Source organism: Ipomoea triloba, chromosome 11 (assembly GCF_003576645.1).
Source record: "Ipomoea triloba cultivar NCNSP0323 chromosome 11, ASM357664v1".
NCBI lineage: Eukaryota > Viridiplantae > Streptophyta > Magnoliopsida > Solanales > Convolvulaceae > Ipomoea > Ipomoea triloba.
In genome coordinates, this window is record NC_044926.1 from 5,783,966 (window position 1) to 5,808,702 (window position 24,737).

Here is a 24,737-nt window from a genome sequence, read left to right on the forward strand (position 1 = left end):
GACGATGACATTTTAGTAATTGCATGGATCTATAAAATGACATTTTTTTAAATTTTACTCCGGACCTATAAAATGTTTTGAACGGGTCTGATGTCTATGCAAATCTCACGTAGTCTACATAGAAATTTAAGAATAGCAATTTTGATCTTCCTAGTACAAAATAAATTAGCTAAGCCTTTAAAAAAAATTAGATTAGTTGAGCCTTAAAAAATATATGAGCTGCGGAAATTTTAGTAATGTATGTGATTAATTGCTATTTATATTTAACTCAGAATAGTATGCCAGCGCAAATCTCATATAGTCTATATAAAAGTTAAAAATACTCATTTTCATCTTTACAGTACAAAATAAATGAGCTGAGCCTTTAAAAAAAATAGATGAGCTAAGGAGACAACGCTCTTCTTTCACAATTCCTATATTGTATTCCAATATTAGAAAATAATATTCCAATGTGGTTGTAATGAATTTAAATTATATTTCACAAATCTTAAAGTGATAAATTTTAATTATCATATTTTAATAATATAGATAAATAAAATATTTTTTTTATATAATAAGGCACACAATTTTCACAAAATTTTAATTATCTTTTTTTCAAGTTCGTGTGTTAATTTAAAACTTTTTTTTTGAGTTTAATGGCTTAATTGTTATTTTCTAAATAGTTCGATGGCTTATTTGTATATCTTCTCAAAACATGATTAAACGTAGCAATCTATTTCAACAGAAATGAGGTAGTAACCTAATAAAAATGTTAATTGCAACTTTTTTCCCGAGTTTGTGGACTAATTCAAAACTTTTTCGAGTTCAATCACTTAATTGTTAATTCTGAAATAGTTTGATAACCTATTTGCACCTTTTCCCAGATGCATGTTGTATTTGACATTCATTTACACTAGGAAAATTAAGAAAACATACATGAATCTTGAAACAGTTTTAACAGTAACTACCCTCACTACATACATCACATTTTTGTCTTGCATGGTTGGCTGACTTACTTCTAATGTTGAATTGTTGACATCAAATTAAGGGCATGTTTAGTCCGCTGGATCAAAATGTTTTCAAAAGAAAATATTTTTCACGAATTTGAGAAAAATTAACTTTTTATTTGTTTGGTGTATGGAAAACATTTTTCTCAATAATATAGAAAACATTTTCCATGTCTCCTCCCTCCCTCCTCTTGTATTTTGTTTTCCATGAAAAACAAGTATGACAATTATGCCATCAAGTTTTTATTAATTATCATTATTATTGTTGTTGTTAACTTGTTATTACTATTTGTGTACGAATATAATTTTATTTATAATCATTATTCTTTACAAATCCAAACGCAACAAAACAAAGAAATCAATATTTTCAATAATTTATTTTTTTCACTAACCAAACATTGTAATTAATCTTTCCTGTAAGTTTTTTTCATTCAATTTCAATTTCATTTTCCCTCAAATATTCTCTGTGAACGAAATGATGTTTGGCCACTAATTTTTATTTATAAAATATATTTATTTCAATTTGCATCATAAACATACAAGTTTATTTCTAAATTATTAGTTGGTTTAGAAAAATAATTTTTAAAATCAAGTTATTATAAAAGTTTTTATATTAAATCTAAAAATACATGAATAAAAATTAGATAAATAAAATAATAATATATTAATGTTCTTATAAATCATTTTATACACTACTAACTATTCAGTTACACATAATAACTATTGAGAAATTTATCAATTTTTGTTTATAAATAACTACTAATATCTATTATTCAAAATAGCTAACGGAATTGGATATATTATCTAAATTGTCAAACACTTACAAACGTGTGACAAAAATGAAATTGAAAGAAATTTCATAATATGTGGGAGAAATAGAAATGCTTTAAAGTAGGAGGACCAAAGTGAAAATAGGACCAAAGTGAATGATTCAATAGAAAGTCAGCTACATATATAATGGATTTTCACGTTTACCCTTCCGACCCCGATCTTTTCAAAACCCTCCTGCGCATTTCTCCGATTCCGGTGCGACGGAACCTTGGTCATCGGAAGGCAAAGGATACGAATCTACTGGAAGTTTCGTGGAGATCGAGATCGGCGGTACATATACGTATGATAGGTATTTGATTAATGCACAACTTTTAGGATTTGCGTTCCGTAATTGGATATGCGTATGTTGGGTGTTGTGCTGAAATGTGTGAACGTTTGCTAGTTTCTGAATCGTTAGATGGTATCGTGATTGTGTGCGTAATTTCGTGGAATCATAATTGAAATTGAGTTGGAGGATTAACTCTCATTTTGCTGCTTATAAAGTTATAGAATAGAAGAATTGCGTTGTAAGATGCATATTTTAGCATTGGATGGGTGGGGAAGTAAGAATACATTGTGTGAAGACAGGCCTCCACCTCCGGTGATTGCCACCAATCTTCGTTTCTACAACATTCTAGTTTGATTTGCTTGGCAGTATCTGGGTAAAGATTTGCTGGAAGATGAAGAAATTATTTTTCCTTTCAAAGCGAAGTAGAATTCATAGGATTGTGGAGATTGAAATCCCAGTTCTTTTTGTTATGATAAGAACCCCCATCAAACTATGTTGAGGAAATATTTATGCATAGATGATCCTACCAAAGGAGGGTGCGATTGGATTTGGTGGGGATAGGGTGAGGGCTTGAGAGAAAGGCATCTTGTGTACCTATGATTCTAATACCACTAGGTGCTGTTTGAGCTCTACAACAATAAGATGGACAATTATTTTGTGTTTAATGTTCTTTTCTCTTCCTTCTTGTGTAGCTTTGCTCTCGTGAAAGAAAGATGGTGAAACTGACTATGATTGCCCGTGTTATTGATGGCCTCCCTTTAGTTGAGGGATTGGATGATGGTCGTGATGTACCAGATGCAGATTTCTACAAACAGCAGGTCAAAAGCTTGTTCAAGAACCTCGCACGAGGCCAAAATGAGCCTTCTAGAATGTCAATTGAGACTGGCCCTTATATGTTCCAGTATCCTTTGAGTAGTAAAATCCACTTTTCTTCGTCTGTTGTATTGATGCAACTCTAAATAATACTTAAGGTAATAATGCATACAAATATGTTTTCCCTTTTGGGATGAATTGGCAGTAATCTCTGTAATGTTTTGAAAACTTACATTTTGGTATATAGATTTACATGTCCAATGCATGATGCAATTTCTAAACTTTCAGCTCTAGTGGAAATAAACACTAAATAAATCATTGCTGGAAAACCCCTCTATTCTTGTGCATTGCATTATCATTGAGCCAAAATGTGCATGCATCTGTATATTAGATACTTCTGCTAGTTCTACTTATTTAAATGAGATGCCTCCACTAGTGTTACTTAACTCAGATTTTCAGTTATATTATTGAAGGACGTGTGTGTTATCTAACAATGTGTGAGCGTTCTTATCCCAAGAAACTTGCCTTTCAATATCTGGAAGACCTTAAGAATGAATTTGAGCGTGTCAACGGGAATCAAATTGAAACTGCTGCTAGACCTTATGCTTTTATTAAGTTTGGTAAGATCTTTGTTCTTTGTGGTTATTTTAGATATAGTGACTCCTGTAATGATACTGATTTAACACTTTTTGAAATCTATGGTAATTGGCCATGTTTAAAGACACATTTATTCAAAGGACAAAGAAACTGTACCAGGACACAAGAACTCAGCGCAATATCTCAAAGTTGAATGATGAGCTTTATGAAGTTCATCAAATAATGACTCGCAATGTACAAGAAGTTCTTGGCGTTGGTGTAAAGTTGGACCGTAAGTTAATTCATTCGCTGCGACAGTTATGAGTTTAGTATTGTTTATTTTTCTGCATATTAGTGATTATATTTTTCCTATATGAGTTTCTACAGAGGTTAGCCAAATGTCCAGCCGCTTAACATCAGAATCTCGTGTTTATGCGGATAAAGCAAAAGATTTGAACCGTCAGGTTAGTTATATGGATTGTCAAGATGATGCACTTTTTTCCTTATCAAGAACTTCTAGTTTAATTTATTTATGGAGAGCTTGTAGACCCAGAGTGTTGGAACAACCATTCTCTCCCACATACATTTCTATCATTGCCATTGCTTAAATGATGCATGTATGTATATCACTCAATGTTGCAAAAATCCCGCCTAGGCACCGATTAATCGGCGCCTAGGCACTGCCCGACCACCTAGTGTATCACCATAATCGGTGGTCTAGGCGCCTGGCCGACTAAGCCGCCTAGGTTGGTTAGGCGCTGACCGTCTAGGCCTCCTAAGCCTCCTAGGCACTGACTAGGCTGCCTAATTGGCCTATTAGTTATTGTTCCCTTCTTTATTAATTGGGTTATTTAACTCAAAACGACATTGTTTTGAGTGAAATAACCTTAAATTGTTCAAACTATAAATGTATTTTAGGTTAATATTTAATATTTTAGTATTAACTATTAAAATATTAAATAGTTTATAATTAAAGTTTTAAACAATTAAAAATTTTTAACCAAATTTAAAAAAAATAATAAAAAATAATAAATAAAAAAAAATACACGGGCGCCTAGGCGCCGATTAATCCCCGCCTAAGCGGCACCGAGCTCCCGAGGAGCGCCTAGCGATTTTTTCAACCATGATATCACTATATCTAGAACTGTTGGTGCACTGTTCATATGAGTATGTACATGATGTATGGGGCTTCTTGAACATTTTGTAGTTTTAAATATTCCCAATATGCATGAAGTAGTTGCCAACTTGCTGTGTGATTATACTATGTGCTTTTAATGGTATTCATCTTTTTGTGCATAAAACCAATGGTAGTCAATAGATAGTATTGAATAAAATGATGTATATTATTTTATATTGTACCAAGTATTATCAGTTAAATCACTAATTTGATTAATTCTAGGCTTTGATTCGGAAATGGGCCCCTGTAGCTGTCGTCCTTGGAGTTGTTTTTCTCCTTCTGTGGGTGAGAAAGAAGCTTTGGTGATGCTGCTGTGACATCTCCAGCTAACACAAGATATCAAGAGTGCCGGGCTATTCCTTTATCACTTGGATACTGTTCCTAACTATCAAGGATGAGACATTCATGATTTGGACATATTGGGTACTTAAAATCTCAAGATGCAGAGCAAGCATTGTTTCTACGGTATCTCATTACAATGAGACTGGTTTTCTTAGTATCGGAGACTCGAGCTTATACCATTCCTTTATATATACAATATGATGTAAAACAGAGTAATTAGAGAATGATGGCGAATCTAGTTACTATATGAGTATTATTTTTGGTGAGTTTTAGATTTTATTTGTCCTTCCTAACCACTGTATGTCTTTTCTACCTCATTAGTCGCATTTGCTGTACCTTTCAATCCATTAGTCTCTTGAATTGATTCTCATGTTTTTGCTGTTTTTGAGTTGTGAACATCACTCTGCTGTTGGCTCTGTATACCACCAAGTATGCAAAGAAGAAACAATAGCCTCTAGGTTCCAAGTCCAATTGACTTATTGGCCTTTTTTTTTTTTTAAGTCAGTCAGTTATGAATAATTTATTATGATTTACATCCATGTTGTACATTACTGACCAGGGTTATAAGGGGAATTTATTTAGTATAATTCTCAGGTAGTGATTGTGAGTTTCTCTCTTGATTCAAATAATAGGATTAATAGGTTGCACTAACACTGTTAATTTGTTAGAACCAGGTTGGCTGTTCAATTCCCATAAGAAGTCAAGAAGCACTAGCAAGAATCTAAGACTTATTTGCTTCAATTCCTTATTATCTTCTCTCCAGATAGTAAGTAAATAATACTCCGTATATCAATTAAATATGACAACATCGATTAGAAAATTAAGCCATATTTTTTAAATTACAAAAATTATATTTTCAAATATAATATTTTATTTTTGTGCGATAGGGTAGCTAATACAATGTGAGTCTTCGAAACAAAGGGTCAGTACTCAGTAGCATCAAATAAGAGGTTCTTTCAACCCATCCGGAGGTTCTGTTTGGGGTTTTAGTCATCATCCTTGTAGGGGGCGAATAGAATACAAGAGTTGAGTCCTCCAAAGCCAAATGAATTAGAAAGGGCCACTTTTATGGTCAGCTTCTCCTTCTTTCTACCAACCACCACATTTGTATCCTGTTACATTTCATTTGTTTTTGCTATCACTTACATACTTTGATGAAAAACAGTCTAAGGCCTCCCCTTTTCTTTTGGGGGAGACGAGTTAAACCCTCAGCCATTACCTGAGGGTAAACTCCCGTCTTATAACCTTAGCCAGCAAAGGATCACAAGAAGGTAAACCAGCCTAAGTTACTCATAACTGACCAGCTCAAACCAAGAAGGTAGGGATTCAAACTCGTGACCTTGTGGTTACAAGTTTATATCCTTAGCAAGAAGAATGTGATTCCAACGTATTATGTTTCCTTAGGAATCAACATCACTTCTCATGCCTTCTTTTTCTTTTTAACCTCACTATATGTGTGAAGGTAATAGTGGTTCCAGCATTCTGCTGAAGGAGGAACCGAAACATATGTTCAATGATTAGATTATCTTTAGTCCTCAAAGTTGATTTCATTTTCAAGTGTTGTGATCCTAGCGCACTGAACGGAGCAGAAGAGCTTATAAGATTTAGAGAAGCAGAAACATACAAAGCCTTTGTCAGGGTTTTCAAGATTGGGATTTGGATGGATCCACCCTGTCTGTATAGCCTATGTGGAAAACCCAAAGCCACTTTCAGTACCACATAAATTTTCTTGTAGAAAACTGAAAATCGTGAAAGAGCTTCATAGTCGATTACCTTAACCGTTGCAATCGCTTCCACTGCACCAGCAGCCCCCAGGAGGTTGCCAATCATAGATTTTGTAGAATTCATTTTAAGCTGACAAAAGAAAAAAGTTGAGAGAAATCAAATGAAGAACTGCAGTCCAGAGAGCTAACGTCATCAGAGATTACCTCGGGATTCTGTCTGAAACAATGGATTAGAGCTTCATACTCTCTCAGATCACCATCTGGGGTTGAAGAGGCATGAGCATTGATATAATTGACATCTTCTCTGCCCACCCCGGATTGAGCTAAGGCCTTCTCGATGCACAGAACAGTACCAGCTCCTGATTTACAAGGCAAAAGGAATAGCAATCATTACCACGCTTTCTTTATCAGTGATTTAGCAATAGTTCAATGTAGACAAATCATCATTGCAGTTAGAAAGGAGTGACAATATTGTTAAATCGAAGTTTTTAACAAAACATAAGCTTACCATCTGGGTGTGGCTCGGTCACGTTGTAAGCATCACAAGTGAGGCTTCCACCTAGTATCTCTGCATATATTTTTGCCTTTCTTTTCTGTCACGTTAATTAGAATGTCACATATAAAGAAAAAGATTCAGCTTAGTCATACTCATCTAACTATATCACATGCCTTCTCTCTCGTTTTGTTTTCGGGTGTTCTATAAATATATATATTGTAAGTTTATTAGCTCTAATCAACTTGAGGCAGACCTTTGCATGATTTAGTTCTTCCAAGAGTAACACACCAGATCCTTCCCCCAAAACAGATCCATCCCTCTCCTGCTCCATAGCATAACAAAGAACAAGAAAGATCATATCTGTTCAGTTATCTTGTAAAATGTTTAAGATCTTCAAGACAAGTGATTATGGCTCGCAACCAATTTACAGACAACAATTGGAGAAACCAAAAGGGTAAAGAGTAGAGAGTTCATGAAATCAATACCCTATCCCAAGGACGAGAAGCTCTTGTTGGATCGCTATTCCTCTTTGAGAGGGCTGCACATGAAACGTAGCCTCCAAGGCCTATAGGAGTAAGTGCTGATTCTGTGCCACCACAAAGCATCATATCCTGCCAGGTAGTTAAATCAAATGGAATTTGGACTATATGATACAGATCGATTATAGAATTACTTCCGAGTAATGGAGATGTTAATCAAAGATTTTTAAAAAAAAAACAAAACAAAAACAAAAAACAAAACAAAAAACAAAAAAAAGAAGTTGGTATAGACACTTACTGTATTTCCCCTTAAGATATGATTTGCAGCATTTAGGATGCAGAAGTTGCTTGTTGCACCATTTGCATTTATGGCATAATTTGGACCCATCCAATCCTGCAATTCAGAAATGAGAAAGACTGCTTGAATCCAATGGATTTTCTACCATTGGGAATCAGCTTCAACTCACCAAATCCATTGCAAGAATGGCAGCTCCCATACTATGTGAACCAAAAGGTATACTGAAAGGATTTACTTTTCTGTATGATACCAATGAAGCCTCTACTGCATCAGTACAAACCTGTTCACAAACAACTCATCATTGGGACACAAAACTAATCTATTGCAACTGTTTGGCAAAGGCCGGTGAAGGGCCAAGTCCAGAACCAGGTGGCTAGGGGAATTGTTGGGCAGAGGCTTGAAATGCCAAGTCCAACACCTTACCTCTAGAAAATGTAGGAAATAAAGTTGCACCTAACTAAAAATAAAATGAGTGATCTGAAGTTGCTTTATTTGATAAGATACCTTGAGACCCCCAAGAGCAGAACCAATTACAATCCCACATTTCGTTTTATCTAACTCTGCTATAACATCATCTGTGACTCCACCATCCTCCAGAGCCTTCTTCCCAGCAGTGAGCATATAAAGCATAGACTTATCTGCTCTATTAACAAGTTTAGGTGAAACCCACCCATCAGCTGAAAACTTCTTGATTTCCCCTGCAATTCTCTGTTGGAGACAAGATTCAAATCAGAACATCCAAAGAAATTAAATAGTTTGCTTTTAGCACGCTACTGTAAAAGAAAATCAAAATTTATTTACAGTGGGAAATTTAGAACAGTCGAAACCCTCAATCTCACTGATGCCACTAACACCTTCAAGGAGATTATTGTAGAACAAGTCTGTGTCATGCCCAATCGGAGTTACAACACCAACTCCAGTCACAACAACTCTCCTCTTCGGCTTCGGTGCTTCCTTTGCAGATTGCTCAGCCACAACCCTAGTTTTGCCTGGAATTTTAACTACTCCATAAGAAATTAAAGTCAAGTGAGACAACCAAGTTTGTCAAGTTATTAACTTGGTAATCACAAAATTAACAAACTCAAACAGCCTATTAGCCTTCTTAATTTGAGCAGATTCGCTATGAGCAATCTAAACTAGTATATCTCTCTTTTTCTAGTCCTTTGACAAAAAGCATCACAAGGATGAGTTTCCTCGTCACTCAAAAAACAATCTAAATGCAGACTAGTTTTACTATATCATTCACCATATGAAATGCATAGTAATAGTATTTCTACTAAAATCATGAGCCATAATCAATTCAAATTGTTCATACGGCTTCTAGGATAAATCAAACCAAGTCTAGCAAGATAGAAGCGAGGTAATGTCTATTGATTTCTAAACTGAAAAACGGAAAATATACCGCGGTTGCCGCAATGAGTTACGATTCTCTTCCTGGTGCGCGAGTTGCAAAGGTTGTCCGATTGACGTGCTGCCACAAGCCATGTATGGAGCGGAGAGGAGAGTGAAGAAGGCGCCATTGCTTGGGTAATGAATGCATGAAATTATGAAGCACAAAATTGGATAAGAGAGAGAAAGAGAGAGTAATTCAGCTGTTTGGATAGAGAGAGTAATTCGGCTGTTTGGATACCCAATTTTCAGCCATAATGTGAGGCGGCATGGGATACTCACTTGCAGTGAGGTGGTTTCGTGCTTCAACCGCCATGGACAACTGGAACAATTTTGCTTTGAGCTAAATAAGACTAACAGAAATAACGGATAGCAATTCAATAAATCATAACACACGACGCCGTTTAAGTGTTTTCAAATCCTCAATCTTCCTGTCTTTAGTGATGAGGAAACTGTAGTTATTGAATTGTTATTTTGGTTCATAATGATTTTACATAATTTTAATCATTAAATTATTTGAGAGATTGCTCTTTTTTTTTTTTTTTGAGAGTATGAGAGATTGCTCTTTTAATCCTCAACAAAACGTCAGATTTAATATTTAAAAGGGTTCAATTTGGTACGAAATTTGAGTATAAGTCTCTAACTCGACTTTTTTTTAGTACCGAACATGAAATATTACACATTTTTATTTTCAACGGAACTAAATGAACAATGAACACGCAAAAATCATGATGGTTAGAGAATGGATAAAGTATTTGAAATGAACATTCGTCTCAAGCATATGAATAACCTTTCACTTCTCACCTACGAACAGAGTAATTAGTAACAGTGCATGAAAAAGGCTTAAAAATCCAATTCTCAATTCCCAAATCTGAAAGGATATGCACAAGGCAAATTATCTAAAATAACTAAAACGTTTCAGCAAAACTTGTGAAGCAGTAATAGCTAGCAAATGCAACTTCTCTCAGTAATGATAGTCATTACACCTACAAAAGCAGAGACTGGAACAAACATACATCATACGTATTGATACATGTGGCAATCACCCTATGAGTAGGCACCCCTTCTCCAAATAAAGAGTAAAAAAAAAGAAAAAGAAAAAAAAAGACTCAATAATTAAACAAAACTAGATATAGTAACAGAGATTCAATTTAAGGATAACACCAATTCCTTGAATCTATCTCACTGATAGTACATGAGCTGCTGTGCAGCAGCGACACTCTGGAACCCACCGTCGTATATGGCAGCAGCCTGGCTTGCTCCTGCAGCACCCATACCCATTGACACTTGCTTCATAGGATGTTGACCCTGAGGGTGCATGAGGGCGTGAACGCCTCCCATCTTGCTCATGGCAAGTTGCCTCTCGTATGCCAAAAGATCAGTGGCTGATAGGCCCGGCAGAGGTGCAGGTGCTGGTGGTGGCAGGGGGTTTGAAGCTGTTCCGGGTGGCGTTGGTTTGCTGCCCCATGAGCACTAAATGTGTTGAATAAAAGAAATAAGTTACAGTTCAATGAACAGATCCAGACTCCTTAGGAAGAAAGAAGCAAGCATACTGTACAGTATACAAAGTATATGCAGTGTGTGTTCTAATCCCCTTCTTGGCAATAAGAAAGAAAACATAGGCTAATTTTACAAATCCTTAGACTGAGAAACAACTAGAAAACGCATTTGCTTTGAATCATGAAGACAAACCTTAATTTGTTTTCCGCAAAGAAGTGATGGAGAATTTCCCATCTGAATAGCCAATGCAGCTTCAGCATGGGTGCTGTATCTTACAAAACCAAATCCTTTATCACGCTGGACACGAACCTCCTCGATCGCTCCAGCACCAAGGGTATGGAAGTGGCGATGAAGGTCAAGTTGTGTTACCTGCAGAGAAGGGGTACTAGTGAGATTCCAACATAAAAAAAAAAAAAAAAAAAAAAAGAAAAAAAAAAAGAGTAAGACATTTATAAAGGCAGTAAGCTAAATGCTGGGGTAGCAAACTGTGAGGACCCCAGAGAGAGAATGAGCCAGGGTGAAGTATCAGAACAATATGATACAAGTGCTAAAGCACAAAGTGCTGTTCTTATAAATAAAAACAAGGGGTGAAGAGGGGTAAAGGAACTCCAAGAAATCATGATGATTATAGGAATAGAAAGCACAAGTTTGCAACTAAAAGAACAAGAGAAAGGTTGCATGCCTCAGGAGCAAGATTGCCCACATACACGGTGGTGTATTGTGGGTTATTCTCAGGGGCTTCACTGTTTGTTGCTTCTTTACCATCATCTGCAAAAGCAAAAGAGCAAACCATTAAACATCTTCAATTTTAGGCACTTCAAGTTAAATTACTCATTCAACAGAAAACTATCTATAGGAGAGGGCAAGTTCAGCATTCCAATAACCTGGATCCAACTCCCTCAGTCCCTCATTCAAAGATTCAATTTATTTATGCTCAAAACCTTTAAATCATATATAAGGTGGTGTTTGGTTGGGGAGTTCTGCACCCTACTACCATTACCATGTTTGTTTACCTACTTTTGTTATCCTACTATTGGTTTCAAATCCTTTAGTATTTACAAAACCCATTACTCTTTTACTCATCTACTTTTGAACAATGGAATCAAAAATAAGGGAGAAAAAAATGAAAGAAAATAAAATAAAATAATAAAAAGGTCATTGTCCATGCATTAAATATGGAATTTTAATATATATATATATACACACACACGCCAAAAACCTTGTGGTCTAGTGGCACCCGGTTTGCACTCCCATGTGGTAGGGAGTGAGTTCGAACCTCAGTGGAGGCGACTGTTGACTTTTTGTGCTTCAGTAGGTTGAGAAAGTAGCAATGAACAGATACTACATTGTAACAGAGTATGTAATACTCAAAAAAAATATATACACACACACACACATGTGTATGTGTGTATATATGTATTGTATATTTATCTATTTTTATTTTACGTAATTATTTATTTATTTTGATTCCAATTCCAATTTACTACCAAACAAAGTGAGTCATTCTACTTAAACCCATTACCATTACCAAGTATTTGATTTGCATTATCATTCCGATTCCAATGTTTGAACCAACCACACGCTAAGTTTTTCTATTTGCAGTTAATATTGCGCACCTGATGAACCATTTGTTAGTTCCACAACACTTCTTGCATCAGAACTCTGTTTATCATCATTGGAAGTAGCACCTTTTGTAGCCCAGTTACAACGTATCTGTCTGCTGCCAAGCCATTTTCCTGAAAAATAGAAGCAAATTTAACAAGCCAGAAACTCATTCAATTCACACCTACTTCAACAAACATGTACTCAATTTCTGTTTCAAGGCCAAGAAGCAGATATGAGATACTATGGAGACAACTTTGGATTTTCCATACCTGTTACATCATTAATGGCACTTTGAGCATCCTGGAGAAGAAACAGACATTTAGACTAGCACTTCAGATACATGAGCTAAACACGGTATATAGAGACAAAGGTACCTGTTGGTTTCGGAAAGAAACAAATCCAAAACCCCTAGAGCGCCCAGTCTTCTGATCCCACATGACCCTTGCATCACTAGAACAGCATAAAAGGTCATAATCAGCTAGTCATATATAAGTGATAAAGGCATATTATTCCATTTTTTTACATATTTTACTAAATTAAATGCTGCATACATTAACATCTAACAGATTACCGACTTCAAATTAGGAGTGGGTGAGTTGGGAGGGTGTTTGATATTGAACAGAAAGGAATAAGAGTGGAATGCAAAGAGGCACTTACGAACAACTAGGGTAAACCGAGAAGCAGGCAAATAACATGGCATCAGTAACTTCAGGGCTTAGGTCACCGACAAATATATTGAAATGACCTGCAAGAGGACAAGGTCCAGTTAAATCTGAGTTTGTGAAGATGATTAACTGAACAACGTAATACTAGTTCATGAATACAGACTTGAAGTATCCTCTCTCTGATTGCTGGCATATGCCCAGTTCACTTTAATAGGTTGACCAAATCTGCAATTAACTGTATAAGAACCACCAAAAAAGAGAAGCAAGTATTGTAACAGAAATGTCTAGTTTCTACTTACAGATGCCTTCCATTAAGTGATAATATAGCCAAGGTAGCAAATCTACGATCATAATAATGAACAAAACCATAGGATGACTGCACAGAAAGGAAATATTTCAGTGAATCGGGATCGAGGAAAAATTACAGAAGCTAAAAGAAAAGACTGCATTCATCAGTAAAACAAATTCTAAAATACTGGAAAGTTTCAAATATCACAAAATGTACCTTTTCCTTTCGAATAAGCTTACAGCCTTCAACCAAACCAGTACTAGAGAAAACTTCCTGCAGAAGTGGTTCGGTCACCTGGGGATGAATATTCCCAACATACCTGCATTTTCTCAAAAATAAATCAGAAGATTTTAAAAAGGAAAAATTAACCATATTTATAAGAGTCTCGTCCAGCTAATGAATTAGAAAATAGGCCACATAAATGAGTAAAGACTTCCTCAAAAAGCAGAAATAATCAGAGATCTGTTTAGTTTGAGACAAACAGGAATTGGATCATTATAAATTCCTAAAGTTGCAAAGATTCAGCAAGCACAAAATTAAACAGGTAATCTCTATCAACTTCTGACTTACATGCTGCATACACATGAACCAACAAACATGCAAAAAAAAACAAACAAACAAAACAAAACAAAAACAAAAAACAAAAAGAAAGAAAACCAAGAAAAAAAATGTCCCAACACTCACACACTACGACATGTGCTTGGATCAAATCCAGGAGGCAGATTTCCACTTGGAATAGGCTCAATCTGCAAAATGAAAATGTGTAAAAAAAGAAAAAATAATAAATTAAAAACCTATTCTACATGCACATATGCTTTTTTAAACCACCAAGAGATATAGCAAGTGAAAAAAAAAAAAAAAAAAAAAAATCCAACCAGTTGTTGCCTAAAGGATTCGAGTATAAGAAGAATGTTTAAAAGACAGCAAGGGGAATAAAGAAAAAGGAATCAACAAGGTATCCCAATTGAAGCCTACTCCCTTTATTAATTCAAATCCAATCTCTACACTCATTTTAGCAAGGAAAATCCATACTGTAAAATCATATCTAATTGCCTCTCATTGTCATGCTACTGAACATAGAAAGTAACTAAGTACTATGTGGCAAAATGACCTCAATACACTTCAAACTGTTAACCCATTTCCTTGGATAATTAAGAATGTACCAATAATAGCAGGTTGGCTGGTAGCTGTTAATAAAACTAAAAAGGAAAACAGGCAGTTGGCACAATCTTCTTAGGAACTCTTAATGAAGTAGGATAGTGTCACAACTCACAATAATAGCTGTAATTTCATTATTTGGATTGCATAAACTCAGAAAAGTGACAATGCAGTGTACAATTAATTTCCAATAAGAACTCGAAGAGTGAATGACAGACACTGGGGTCACTGGCATTGGAGCCTTCAGCTTCTACTGACTGACAAAAACCATTCCACTATTTATGAGAAAAAACAACATAGAAACACAACAGCATTACACCCACTAGTAGCTCATAACTATCTACCAACCTGGAAGAGACTAGTTGCAATTATGCATTACCCTCAGGCAAGAAAAAAGATGAGCGAAGGAGACAAGCAGGACACTCAACCGTCACATGCTCACCCGTTGGGAAGAAAAAACATTTGTCTTGTCTGAACACTTAAAACTAAATCGAAGTTTAATTTCCATAGAGGAAGTGATCAAAGCATTAAGCAACCAGGTGCTCAATTACCATGCACATAAAAAAAAAAAATTAAAAACAATAAATTAAAATTTAAAAAGACAAAACCAACAAAAAAAAGGGCAAATAACTGACCAAAATTTTGATCTAATAATGAACGAGCTTTTTGAGAGCAAATAAAGCTCTTATTTCTCTCAATCCTAAACATACATGCTGAAAAATCATACACACAATCATATAATCATGCAGTAGCCTACGCATCAAACCCTAGAATAGTGACGAAAACGAAGAAGAAAACAAGGAAAACAATCGGCGAGTAAACTACTCTACTATGATTTCAAAGTAATACGATTTTCATACACGGATAAATAGAGAATTGAAAGAGATCTAACCGGAGGAGCAGCTATGAGGCCAGGATGATAGAGGGGCTGTTGTTGGAGAAGAGCTTGTTGCATCAAGGCTTGCTGCTGCTGTTGCTTCAGCCTCTGATGCTGCATTTTCTCAACCGCCGATCGGTTCAAACGATGATCGGAGATGAATTTCCGGGGAGAGCAGGGTAGGGTTTGGAGAGAGAATGGAAGGGAGAAGAAGAAGGCCCTAGAAGAAGAAAGAAAAGAAAAAATAAAAAAGGAAAGGATATTACTAGGAGGGAGCAAATTACCAAAATGATCCATCGACTATTTTAATTTTACCCATTTGATCCTACTCATTCTGATTTGGCTAATTTCATCATTCCACTATCAAAATTTTAACAATTTTGGTCCTCCGACCACTTAGATGGCATATTTTGAGGGATATTATTGGAACTTCACAGTAGCACCGACTGGATTTACTATCGCCGGCTTGTGTCCTGTTATAAATCCCCGACTCATGGAAGTTTTGTCAAGGCTCCCTATGAAGTCCCTCCTGCAACTAAAATGTGTGTGCAAGAACTAGTATGTTCTTATTCATAACCCAATCTTCGTTTCAATTCACTACCAGAATCACTCTAAAGACTCTCATCTTCTTGTCTATCGCCATGACCCACACACTGGGGATTCTGAGTTGTCTTTCTGATAACGCAAAATACGGAATAGTATGCTTGTATTTATACGAATCGGGTACAGGTAGAAATACCCTAGACGAGACCGAGCTACGTGACAGTGGGTCAGAGGTTCCTGGTCTCTTCAGCTACTGTTTTAGAAGAAATAGCCAAAAGTCCTCTTCCCCGCATTAAATGCACCTTTTATAGTGCCCCCCGACAATACCTCCGGTCTGACGGCATGTAGGACGCGTGGCGGACATGCACCAGTCACTCTATCGGTCCAGCGCGCTCGCGGATATGTACGCGGGTGTGAGGTCTCTTGTTCGAACCTCTGCGAAGGCTTTAACTGTGGCCGGGGGCGCAAGGTTGTCCGGCCTGGTCAGATCGGGCAGAAGTTCCGGAGGGTGATCGACCCTTAATTGGGCACACAGACCGGGAGGCCGGGATACGTAGACCGGGATTTTATCCCTATCACTTTCCTCAACTCCTCGTCCGCAATAATGCCAAATCCCCATCAAGATTCAGACTTATTCTCATGGAAAATACTTGGCTTTTCCAAGGGTTTGTTTATGCTTTACAACCAAAGTCGCGGTTTGGAACTCGGGAATCCGAGAGTTCAGGCTGCTAATCCAAGAATCTGGGTTTCCTTATTCCGATTCCTTACGCTTGTATTCCCAAGCGTTTGGGTTTGGGACTAATCCCGTGTATAACGAGTACAAGGCTGTTCGGGTTAGCGATTTCTCATATAACTCCAAGGAAAATTGGCGCAATCCCATTGTTTTTGTTTATGCTTTGGGCACGGATTCCTGGAAGCATTTTGATTTTGAGGGCTCGTCGAATGTCAGGGCGAGGAACATGGTAAAATCCTACGGCACAACATTCTTGGACGTGTGCTTTTACTGGAAATTGGTTGATAATCGGAGAGCGTTTGAGTTTGATATGAGGAAAGAGGAGTTCCAAGAGATTCAAAACCCGGAATTGTTTAAATTCAAGCAGGGCGATTTGGCCTTGTATTATGGGTCTGTTGCAATGTTCTTTTATGATTTTGTTGACAACCCCTTCGACTCACAAAAGGTCAAATTCTCACCCAATGTTCTTTTGCTTCGGATTTCTAGAGCTCCACACACATCTTTGAATTTCAGGGTTTAGATTCAAGCAAGGCGATTTGGCCTTGTATTATGGGTCTGTTGCAATGTTCTTTGGCGATTTGGCCTTGTATTATGGGTCTGTTGCAATGTTCTTTTATGATTTTGTTGACAACCCCTTCGACGTTGCAATGTTCTTTTATGATTTTGTTGACAACCCCTTCGACTCACAAAAGGTCAAATTCTCACCCAATGTTCTTTTGCTTCGGATTTCTAGAGCTCTACACACATCTTTGAACTTCAGGGTTTAGGTTGCCCACAATTTAAGGATTTTGACAAAATGATACGGTGTGGTGAAAGATGAAGTAGGAAATATATTGAAATTACCAACTTAGCCTTACACTCGCCGGAAGTCTGATGTCTAAGTGACCAGATGACTAAAACAGTTAAAATTTGATAGTCGAATGATGGAATTAGCCAAGTCAAAATGAGTATGACCAAATTGGTGAAATCGACATAGTCAAGGGACAATTTTGATAATTTGCTCTACTAGGAGGAATGTAGTAAATTTAAAGAAACACCCTCCCCGTTAGAGCGAAATTACCAAATTGCCGTTCTGGAATTGATTGTTCACTTGTTCGTAGTAGCCAAGTTACTCCTTGATTGCAATTGGCTATTCAGTTCTGAAACAATAATCTTCAATTAATTTCAGTTTGATTTTTTTTATTTTTGAAAACATTTCAGTTTGAATTTTTCAACAGGTTGAATCCCAACTCCCACCCATAATATCTGTCCATTTTAGACCTATCGAATTTCAAATCTTGGTCTACACTCTCAAATCTGTTTACTGAACCAGTTAGCTAAATTTGTGTGGGCTAGTTTAAATTATATTCTAATACGCGTAGTGATGTACTTCCTCAATTTTACTTCGGCAATCGCCATTGATAAGTTACCTTTTTTTTTTTTTTTCACTAGACCCCAATAAAAGTGTTCACATCAAAATCTGGCATGTGAAAGTAAAACTTGAGTGTAGAGAATGAGATCGAGTCCACATAATATTTTCTTTTCAGTTTTAGTAGCAATTATAATTATAATTTTATTTTACTTTTAGTTTTAATTTTCTATTATCCATTTAAACAATTTTAATCATTTAATTATATAAATTAGAAAGATACCAATCAGCCCGGGTTATGGGGATATTTAGTATTGGTTTGGAGACTAGGGGTGATTATTCGGTCAAAGTTTTGGTATAGATATCTTATGGCCTTAGAAGGAGGCACCACCACAGCATACATCATTTACGAATTGGAATTTAATTTGGGGGCTCAAGACCCCTCATAGATGGAAGGTTTTCATTTGGAGGGCTTTGAGAGGGATATTGCCTATGAAAGACTGAGAGGTAATTAATCTAGTTTTAAAGAGGGTAAACATAACTACTGAATGCACTATTGGTGGGGATGAGGTTGAACACACTATGCATATGCACGGTGTACATTAGGAATGCTAGGGAGGTGTGGCGGTTGGGTGGTTATCATGTTGAAGTTGTGACACGAGCTGATTTTGCATGGCTGCCAACATGGCTTCTACGGTAGAGTACGTACCAACTGCCACCACATGCCAATTTGATGCTGGAATTTCACATGAGCTTGGAGTGGTCTCTTTTGGGGCATGCATGTTCTTATAAGGATGGTGGTGGTCAAAACGGTAACTTTTTTGAAAATTTAAGAATTATATTATAACTGTAAAAAGTTAGAAAGTAAGGCCTGTTTGGTTGGATGTAGTTTGGGGGAAATTGAGTGAATTCCCAAACTACAGTGTTTGGTTGGAGGGAATTACAATTCCGCAGAATTGCAATTCCCTCCAAATGATGAAATGCAATTACAATTCGGTGGAGAGGAAGAGCAATTTGTTGGTGTAAAGACAATTTTGCCCCTCCTCTCATACCCTTTGTTTTTTTTTTAATTTAAATTTGAAAGAATTATTATTATTATTATTATTATTATTATTATTTTGAAAGAATTATTATTATTATTATTATTTTGAAAGAATTATTATTATTATTATTATTATTACTACTACTACTATTACTACTATTACTACACCTACCACAATAAAGGGCATTTCAGTCATTTTATCGCTTCTTACCTTTCAATTCCCTGTACTCCTATTTTTGCATACCAAAACTGTAATTTGAATTCCTACTTTATTCATTAAATTGCAATTCCACCGAATTACAATTCATTTCCCCTCTAATTCCTTCATCCCAACCAAATGCCCGGTAAAATCGTTGGTAAGAAACAAGTAATATACTACAATTACAATTTTTTCTTTAAAATAACTTATTGGGTTTTAGATTGGACTTCGCACAGTTAACTTTATAATACATTAATACTACAAATAAACTTGAACATGTTTGATAGTACTTCAAATTGGGTTAAGATAAATCTATGATATTTTAATGATATAATGTAAGCCAAATTGGGCTTTTAACTCAAACCATATTATCTTCTCCCTAAATACAATCCATCATTTATTAAAGTGAACAAATAACTATAATTTCTTCATCAGTTTAGAAATGATCAATTGAGTATGGCTTGCAAAATTAGAATTTCTTTGTAATGGACTCCCATCATCAATTTGGGCACCTTTTGTTGCGTGTGTGAGATAGACTCACAAATTATACCATGGATCAGGGTCTACCTTACATTGTATATTTTGTTTTAAAAATAACATTCAGAGTATGTATATATAGTTGACACATTCTATACTTACAGTTGACAGTTTTTGTACCTATAGCTATCATATTATGTGTCAGCAATTATCAAGTTATTTATTTACATGTATAGAAATTGTTAACTGTATGTACAAAATGTGTTAACTGAAGATACAAAATTTTTGTATCAGGGTTCACAATGCAATATGAATCCTAGTTAATGGTATAACAATTGGTGAGAGACAAGGGAAATCTGGAGTTATTAGTCGAAAATATGCACACACAAAATTGCACTTAAAAGATTTTATGTACGTCAACAAATTTAATCAAGAGAATGTTAACAATAATGAAATCCGTAACTTTCTTGTACAATAATTATGTTTCCCTCGGACATCTTACGACGCTTGGACACCTAATTTGCATGCATTATCTCATAGCAGATCTTCAGTGTAACACTTTGAATCCATTTAAGATCTTCAACTTGAAGTCAATTTACTTTTTCCTAATTCAAGCATTTATTTAAAACTTGTTTGAAATTCAAGGGTCAAATTACATTTTATCAAAATATTTAAATTCCAATGTGACTTTTTTATTACTAGAAGTTAAAACAAATATTTCAATCACAAAATAAAATATTATTGTCTATTGGGTTAATTATCCAACTAATTTCATCTGAACAGATACCACAATGAAATAAAGTCAGTAGCATTCAAGAAAATAAAAATATCTAAGTAATTTTACAATCATTATTTTGTATGATGTACATTCAGTATACAAATAATGTATTTTTAGTAAATTAAAAATGTACCTTTTGTTATGGTCTAAACAATACTGTGTGGACTTTGGTCCACGGAATAATTTGTCCTAATTTTATCAACCTCTTATTCCAATTTGTTTTTATACATTTTTGTTATTGAATCACATTATAGTAGGTTTGATTCCATAAATATATTGACCTTTTTTTCTACGTCTTTATTTTTGTCGGAAAAATAGTTACTCTTACAGACGTGGAGTTTGAAAACAGTTTTGTCTGTGTGTTGCAATTAAGAAGATAACTTTGAATGAGACAAGAAAGAGATTACTGGAATTATTTTTTATTTTTATATTGTAAAATGTGTAACAAACATGTCGAGATTGAAGTCAAATTCTTGGTGCCAATTAAAAAGATAACTTATTCTTGATGACAATTAAGGCGACAATTCTGAAAGGGACACGAAAAAATTATTGGTATTGATTTTCAATTGATTCGTCACATTCATAGAGAGAGACATGCAAGCATTTGATTCACCATGTCTATAGAGAGAGAAATAAGAGTACAGTTTTAACTTCTTCTCTTTGTATTTTGAGAAAAATAAAAGGATTCATTCAACTAAAATTTGAAAACAAAACATTACAAATGAACGAATAATGATGGTCAAGACATTCTCTACAATCAGACATAAAAAGAGCCTTCCTAAGACCTTAGTAGGGATATGAGAGGTCCTATTTGTTGATATTTTAACATTATTAGTATTTTGAGGCATCCATTCATGTAAATTTCTTTGCTTTGCTTTTTACCTAAGATTTAAAAAAACAACCAAACAAACAAACAGTGCAAAAGAAATATATATAACATAATAGATGGTAAATTAACAACGTTAAATCTCTCATCTAAGGATATTAACATGTTTGAACTGTAAGACAAATCATATCAGTATTCTATAAAAGGTATGCATAAATATAGTGATCCACTATTCCACTAGAGAAAAAGTCAGCCAACGAAAGGGTTGGTTAGGATGCCTGGAGAGTGGATAGAGGCAAGGTAAATCCCAACAAAAGCACTCGAACAAGACGGAAGCTAATGGCGTCTGATCTATAGCTTGAAGTTGAGATCGATTTGAACTCGGGTCTTGGAAGATGAAGCCTCGTTCTTGGAGGACGATTCTTCGTTCTTGGATGGTGAAGCCTCGTTCTTGGAAGATGGCCCTTCGTTCTTTGATGGAACCAATGGATTATTGTGAACTTGGTACGGTGCTCTAGCAGTCGCCCTAAACAAACAACACCAAACGACATCAGAAACTATATACGTGTAGTCTCATTGGAAACTGATTAAAGCTTTTAGTTGATACGGAACACATAAGAAACTAATTAAAGCTTTTAGTTGATATGGAACACATCAGAAACTATATATGTGTAGTCTCATTAGAAACTAATTAAAGCTTTTAGTTGATACGGAACACATCAGAAACTAATTAAAGCTTTTAGTTGATACAGAACACATCGTACCTATCTTTCCTCTTCTCAAGGAATCGATGAAGTGACGATCTTCTTGCAATTGGCAAATCTGAAACACATATATCATCGAGTCATTGCAATGCTTTAAAATACCATCACGGTCTCTACTACACCACGACTAGACAAGAAGATTATTACCAGAACCACCCGATGCAGCTGCAGGCGGCTGTGTTGGCGGCACGGGCGGTGGCAGTGGAGCAGGACTAGCCACCGGCTTAGGAGGACCCACGGGGGCGGAAGTGGCAACCACAGCAGCACCGTCAGACGGTTGGTCTAATTTATCCACCCCGGCAGTATGGAAAAGGCCACGAGCACTCTGCGGGCTGCCTTTGCTGGCCAACAGCATGACCGCCCGGGCTTTATCAGCCGGAAACTCATCAAACACCATAACTTTCCCAGAATAGAATATGGTCAGCTGGGCTGCCTTAGGAGCCTCTTTTGGTGCTTCTTTGCTGCAAATCAAATGCAAAACACATTCACCCACAAACACAAAACCAACAAAACAACATCATAGTAACAACCATGAAAAGCTTATTAAGGTTACACCAGACAAGAAAGGGACCAACCTAAGACTGGCTGCTGCATTAGTGCCTTCCTCCACTACAGTATTCTGAGGATTAGGATCTATGGGTGCCATTTCTTGGTCCTCCTGGCTTGATTTTTCTATGTTGGCCAGGAAATCCATAGTTGTACCATGAGACATGTCAAATTTTCCTAAAACAAGGCAACTCTGTTCATCAAATTTCTAGAACAACAAACTCAAGAATTCAATAAAAAACTTAATAAGCACTTCCAAATCAAAAGGCCAGAAAATGAAATAATTACTATTAACAGAACTACTCAGCAACATATGCATATACTAAAACTGGAAAACCCAAGAAATGAAAGGCCAGAAAATTGACTATTTTAATTCTCCAAAGCTTCATTCAACCACAAATTACTAACAGAACCAGAAAATAACAACCCAGCAACATATGTATACACTATAAATGGAAATCCCAGGATCTGAATTCAAATTGGGGGAAAAAAAGAAGGGGAAATTTACCTGAAGCTTCTGTATTGGCAACACCAATTCCATGGCTCAGATCTCTTATACTAACTCTCCCCTTAAGAAACTGGCTCAACAGATTGCAGGTCTGCACGAAATTGGACTTCTCCGGGGCCCTGCCGGAGCTCTTGCCGTCCGATAGGAGCTGCTTGCCGGACATGTTGGGTCTCCGGAGCTGAGAACACGATTGAGGTATCAGCCAAACCCAAGAATCGGCGGCAAAGACTGAAGCTTTCGAGTGATTCCGAGATTATTGATTGTGGGCATGAAGAGAGGTGTGGGAAAGATGCAAGATTTGCTAAAAACAGTGAGACCGGAGGGTTTGGTGCTTCAATTCCATCGCCATCAATGGAGAAAAAACTTTATTGTGGTGGGTAATTTAAGCACCGATTTTCAAGAGACCATGTTGGCACGTGACAAACATGCGTACATTTATACATAAAATACATACAATACACACAATACATACAGTCCTGTACACACACCCCAATAATCTCCGTAAAATACTAAAATTTTAACTTCATCGTCGCGTCTGAAGTTTTGCTTATTTTATTTTTGCCCCTTTTTCTTTAGCGATTATTTTAATTGATGATAGCGACGTCGCAAAAGACGTATACGTTGGGTACAAAGATGACAATAGTATGGGTTGAAGGGTCGTTTTAGCAAGTCTATTTAATATGAAAATAAATCATTTTTACAATAGACTAAAATCTCACAAATTTGAAACTTTTTGGAGGTGTTTAGAAAAGTCTTAAGACACATTTTTTTAAAAATAATAATAATATCATCAAAACACGCGGTTATATTGAATTATTATTATATACTTATGTTTATTCTTTCTTTTTCTTAATTTGTATTTTTAATGTTGAATTATTATTAATTACAAAGTATTTTTGAATACTTATAACGTTATTAATAGTAAAACAAAAAATAATTATTAAAAATAATTAATACTCCGTAATAATAAATTGTAAAAGTAGTTTAAGAGTTAAGTAAATAGCATAATATAATTATCTCCTATAGATCATTTATATGTAATGGGCTAAACAACTAATTTACCAAATAATTTTGAGTTAATTCCAGCAATAATTTTCCGACTATGTTGATTTTTCAAAATTAGTTCCCGACTTTTAATTTGAACAATTTAGGTCCCTTGACTTTCAAATTCTTTCCAATGTTAGTCATTTCGTCAAATTTTGGTTAAGTTGAGGTAAAATGAATGGGTAAAATTGTCCGGTCACCTGTTTAGTGTATTATTACTCGTATTTTTCATGTCTTATACGCTATATATATGAATATAATCTCAATCGAAGAGACTTCGACTGAGATTATATGACTTCAATTGGGTCTTTCACTGATATTATATTCATATATATAACGTATAAGGCATGAGAAATATGAGTAATAATACACTAAACAGGTGAACGGACAATTTTATCCCTTCATTTGACCTCAACTTAACCAAAATTTGACGAAAGGACCAACATTTGAAAGAAT

The 24,737-nt window shown here is 35.7% G+C and overlaps 4 protein-coding genes across 4 annotated transcripts; 1 reads left to right on the forward strand and 3 right to left on the reverse strand.

The window, feature by feature from the left end:
- The first annotated feature begins 1,971 nt into the window (after positions 1-1,971).
- LOC115995684 (25.3 kDa vesicle transport protein) lies at positions 1,972-5,375 on the forward strand. Its single transcript, XM_031234788.1, has 6 exons — positions 1,972-2,106; positions 2,778-2,986; positions 3,358-3,518; positions 3,620-3,766; positions 3,862-3,938; positions 4,874-5,375. The coding sequence occupies exons 2-6, from the start codon at positions 2,799-2,801 to the stop codon at positions 4,955-4,957; spliced, it is 657 nt and encodes a 218-aa protein (XP_031090648.1). The 5' UTR covers positions 1,972-2,106; positions 2,778-2,798; the 3' UTR covers positions 4,958-5,375.
- A 559-nt stretch (positions 5,376-5,934) lies between these two features.
- On the reverse strand, positions 5,935-9,642 carry LOC115997338 (3-oxoacyl-[acyl-carrier-protein] synthase II, chloroplastic-like). The gene is made up of 12 exons (XM_031236882.1): positions 9,393-9,642; positions 8,792-8,979; positions 8,495-8,698; positions 8,160-8,270; positions 7,991-8,086; positions 7,699-7,824; positions 7,467-7,535; positions 7,226-7,310; positions 6,922-7,076; positions 6,767-6,847; positions 6,618-6,677; positions 5,935-6,105 (listed from the first exon to the last, which is right to left on the reverse strand). Exons 1-12 carry the CDS (start codon positions 9,508-9,510, stop codon positions 5,980-5,982), a joined length of 1,419 nt encoding a protein of 472 aa, XP_031092742.1. The 5' UTR covers positions 9,511-9,642; the 3' UTR covers positions 5,935-5,979.
- A 619-nt stretch (positions 9,643-10,261) lies between these two features.
- Positions 10,262-15,703, reverse strand: LOC115997355 (oligouridylate-binding protein 1B-like). Its single transcript, XM_031236899.1, has 12 exons — positions 15,489-15,703; positions 14,123-14,184; positions 13,655-13,757; positions 13,449-13,525; positions 13,313-13,374; positions 13,142-13,229; positions 12,859-12,934; positions 12,754-12,784; positions 12,496-12,615; positions 11,562-11,647; positions 11,072-11,248; positions 10,262-10,852 (listed from the first exon to the last, which is right to left on the reverse strand). Exons 1-12 carry the CDS (start codon positions 15,591-15,593, stop codon positions 10,562-10,564), a joined length of 1,278 nt encoding a protein of 425 aa, XP_031092759.1. The 5' UTR covers positions 15,594-15,703; the 3' UTR covers positions 10,262-10,561.
- Positions 15,704-21,505: 5,802 nt separating this feature from the next.
- LOC115997622 (protein TIFY 10b-like) lies at positions 21,506-23,601 on the reverse strand. Its single transcript, XM_031237211.1, has 5 exons — positions 23,238-23,601; positions 22,759-22,906; positions 22,331-22,644; positions 22,184-22,241; positions 21,506-21,945 (listed from the first exon to the last, which is right to left on the reverse strand). Exons 1-5 carry the CDS (start codon positions 23,398-23,400, stop codon positions 21,771-21,773), a joined length of 858 nt encoding a protein of 285 aa, XP_031093071.1. The 5' UTR covers positions 23,401-23,601; the 3' UTR covers positions 21,506-21,770.
- Between the last annotated feature and the right edge of the window lie 1,136 nt (positions 23,602-24,737).

Coding starts and splice junctions, on each gene's coding strand:
- LOC115995684 (XM_031234788.1), top strand. CDS start 2,799: ATGGTGAAACTGACTATGATTGCCCGTGTTATTGATGGCCTCCCTTTA. Junction 2,987..3,357: donor ACTGGCCCTTATATGTTCCA/GTATCCTTTGAG, acceptor TCAGATTTTCAG/TTATATTATTGAAGGACGTG. Junction 3,767..3,861: donor CGTTGGTGTAAAGTTGGACC/GTAAGTTAATTC, acceptor GAGTTTCTACAG/AGGTTAGCCAAATGTCCAGC.
- LOC115997338 (XM_031236882.1), bottom strand. CDS start 9,510: ATGGCGCCTTCTTCACTCTCCTCTCCGCTCCATACATGGCTTGTGGCA. Junction 7,077..7,225: donor GACCGAGCCACACCCAGATG/GTAAGCTTATGT, acceptor CTTGTAAATCAG/GAGCTGGTACTGTTCTGTGC. Junction 6,678..6,766: donor AAGCGATTGCAACGGTTAAG/GTAATCGACTAT, acceptor TTTTCCACATAG/GCTATACAGACAGGGTGGAT.
- LOC115997355 (XM_031236899.1), bottom strand. CDS start 15,593: ATGCAGCATCAGAGGCTGAAGCAACAGCAGCAGCAAGCCTTGATGCAA. Junction 14,185..15,488: donor GCCTCATAGCTGCTCCTCCG/GTTAGATCTCTT, acceptor TTCATTTTGCAG/ATTGAGCCTATTCCAAGTGG. Junction 10,853..11,071: donor TTTGCGGAAAACAAATTAAG/GTTTGTCTTCAT, acceptor CAACACATTTAG/TGCTCATGGGGCAGCAAACC.
- LOC115997622 (XM_031237211.1), bottom strand. CDS start 23,400: ATGTCCGGCAAGCAGCTCCTATCGGACGGCAAGAGCTCCGGCAGGGCC. Junction 22,907..23,237: donor TGCCAATACAGAAGCTTCAG/GTAAATTTCCCC, acceptor GCCTTGTTTTAG/GAAAATTTGACATGTCTCAT. Junction 21,946..22,183: donor CTTGAGAAGAGGAAAGATAG/GTACGATGTGTT, acceptor TTGTTTGTTTAG/GGCGACTGCTAGAGCACCGT.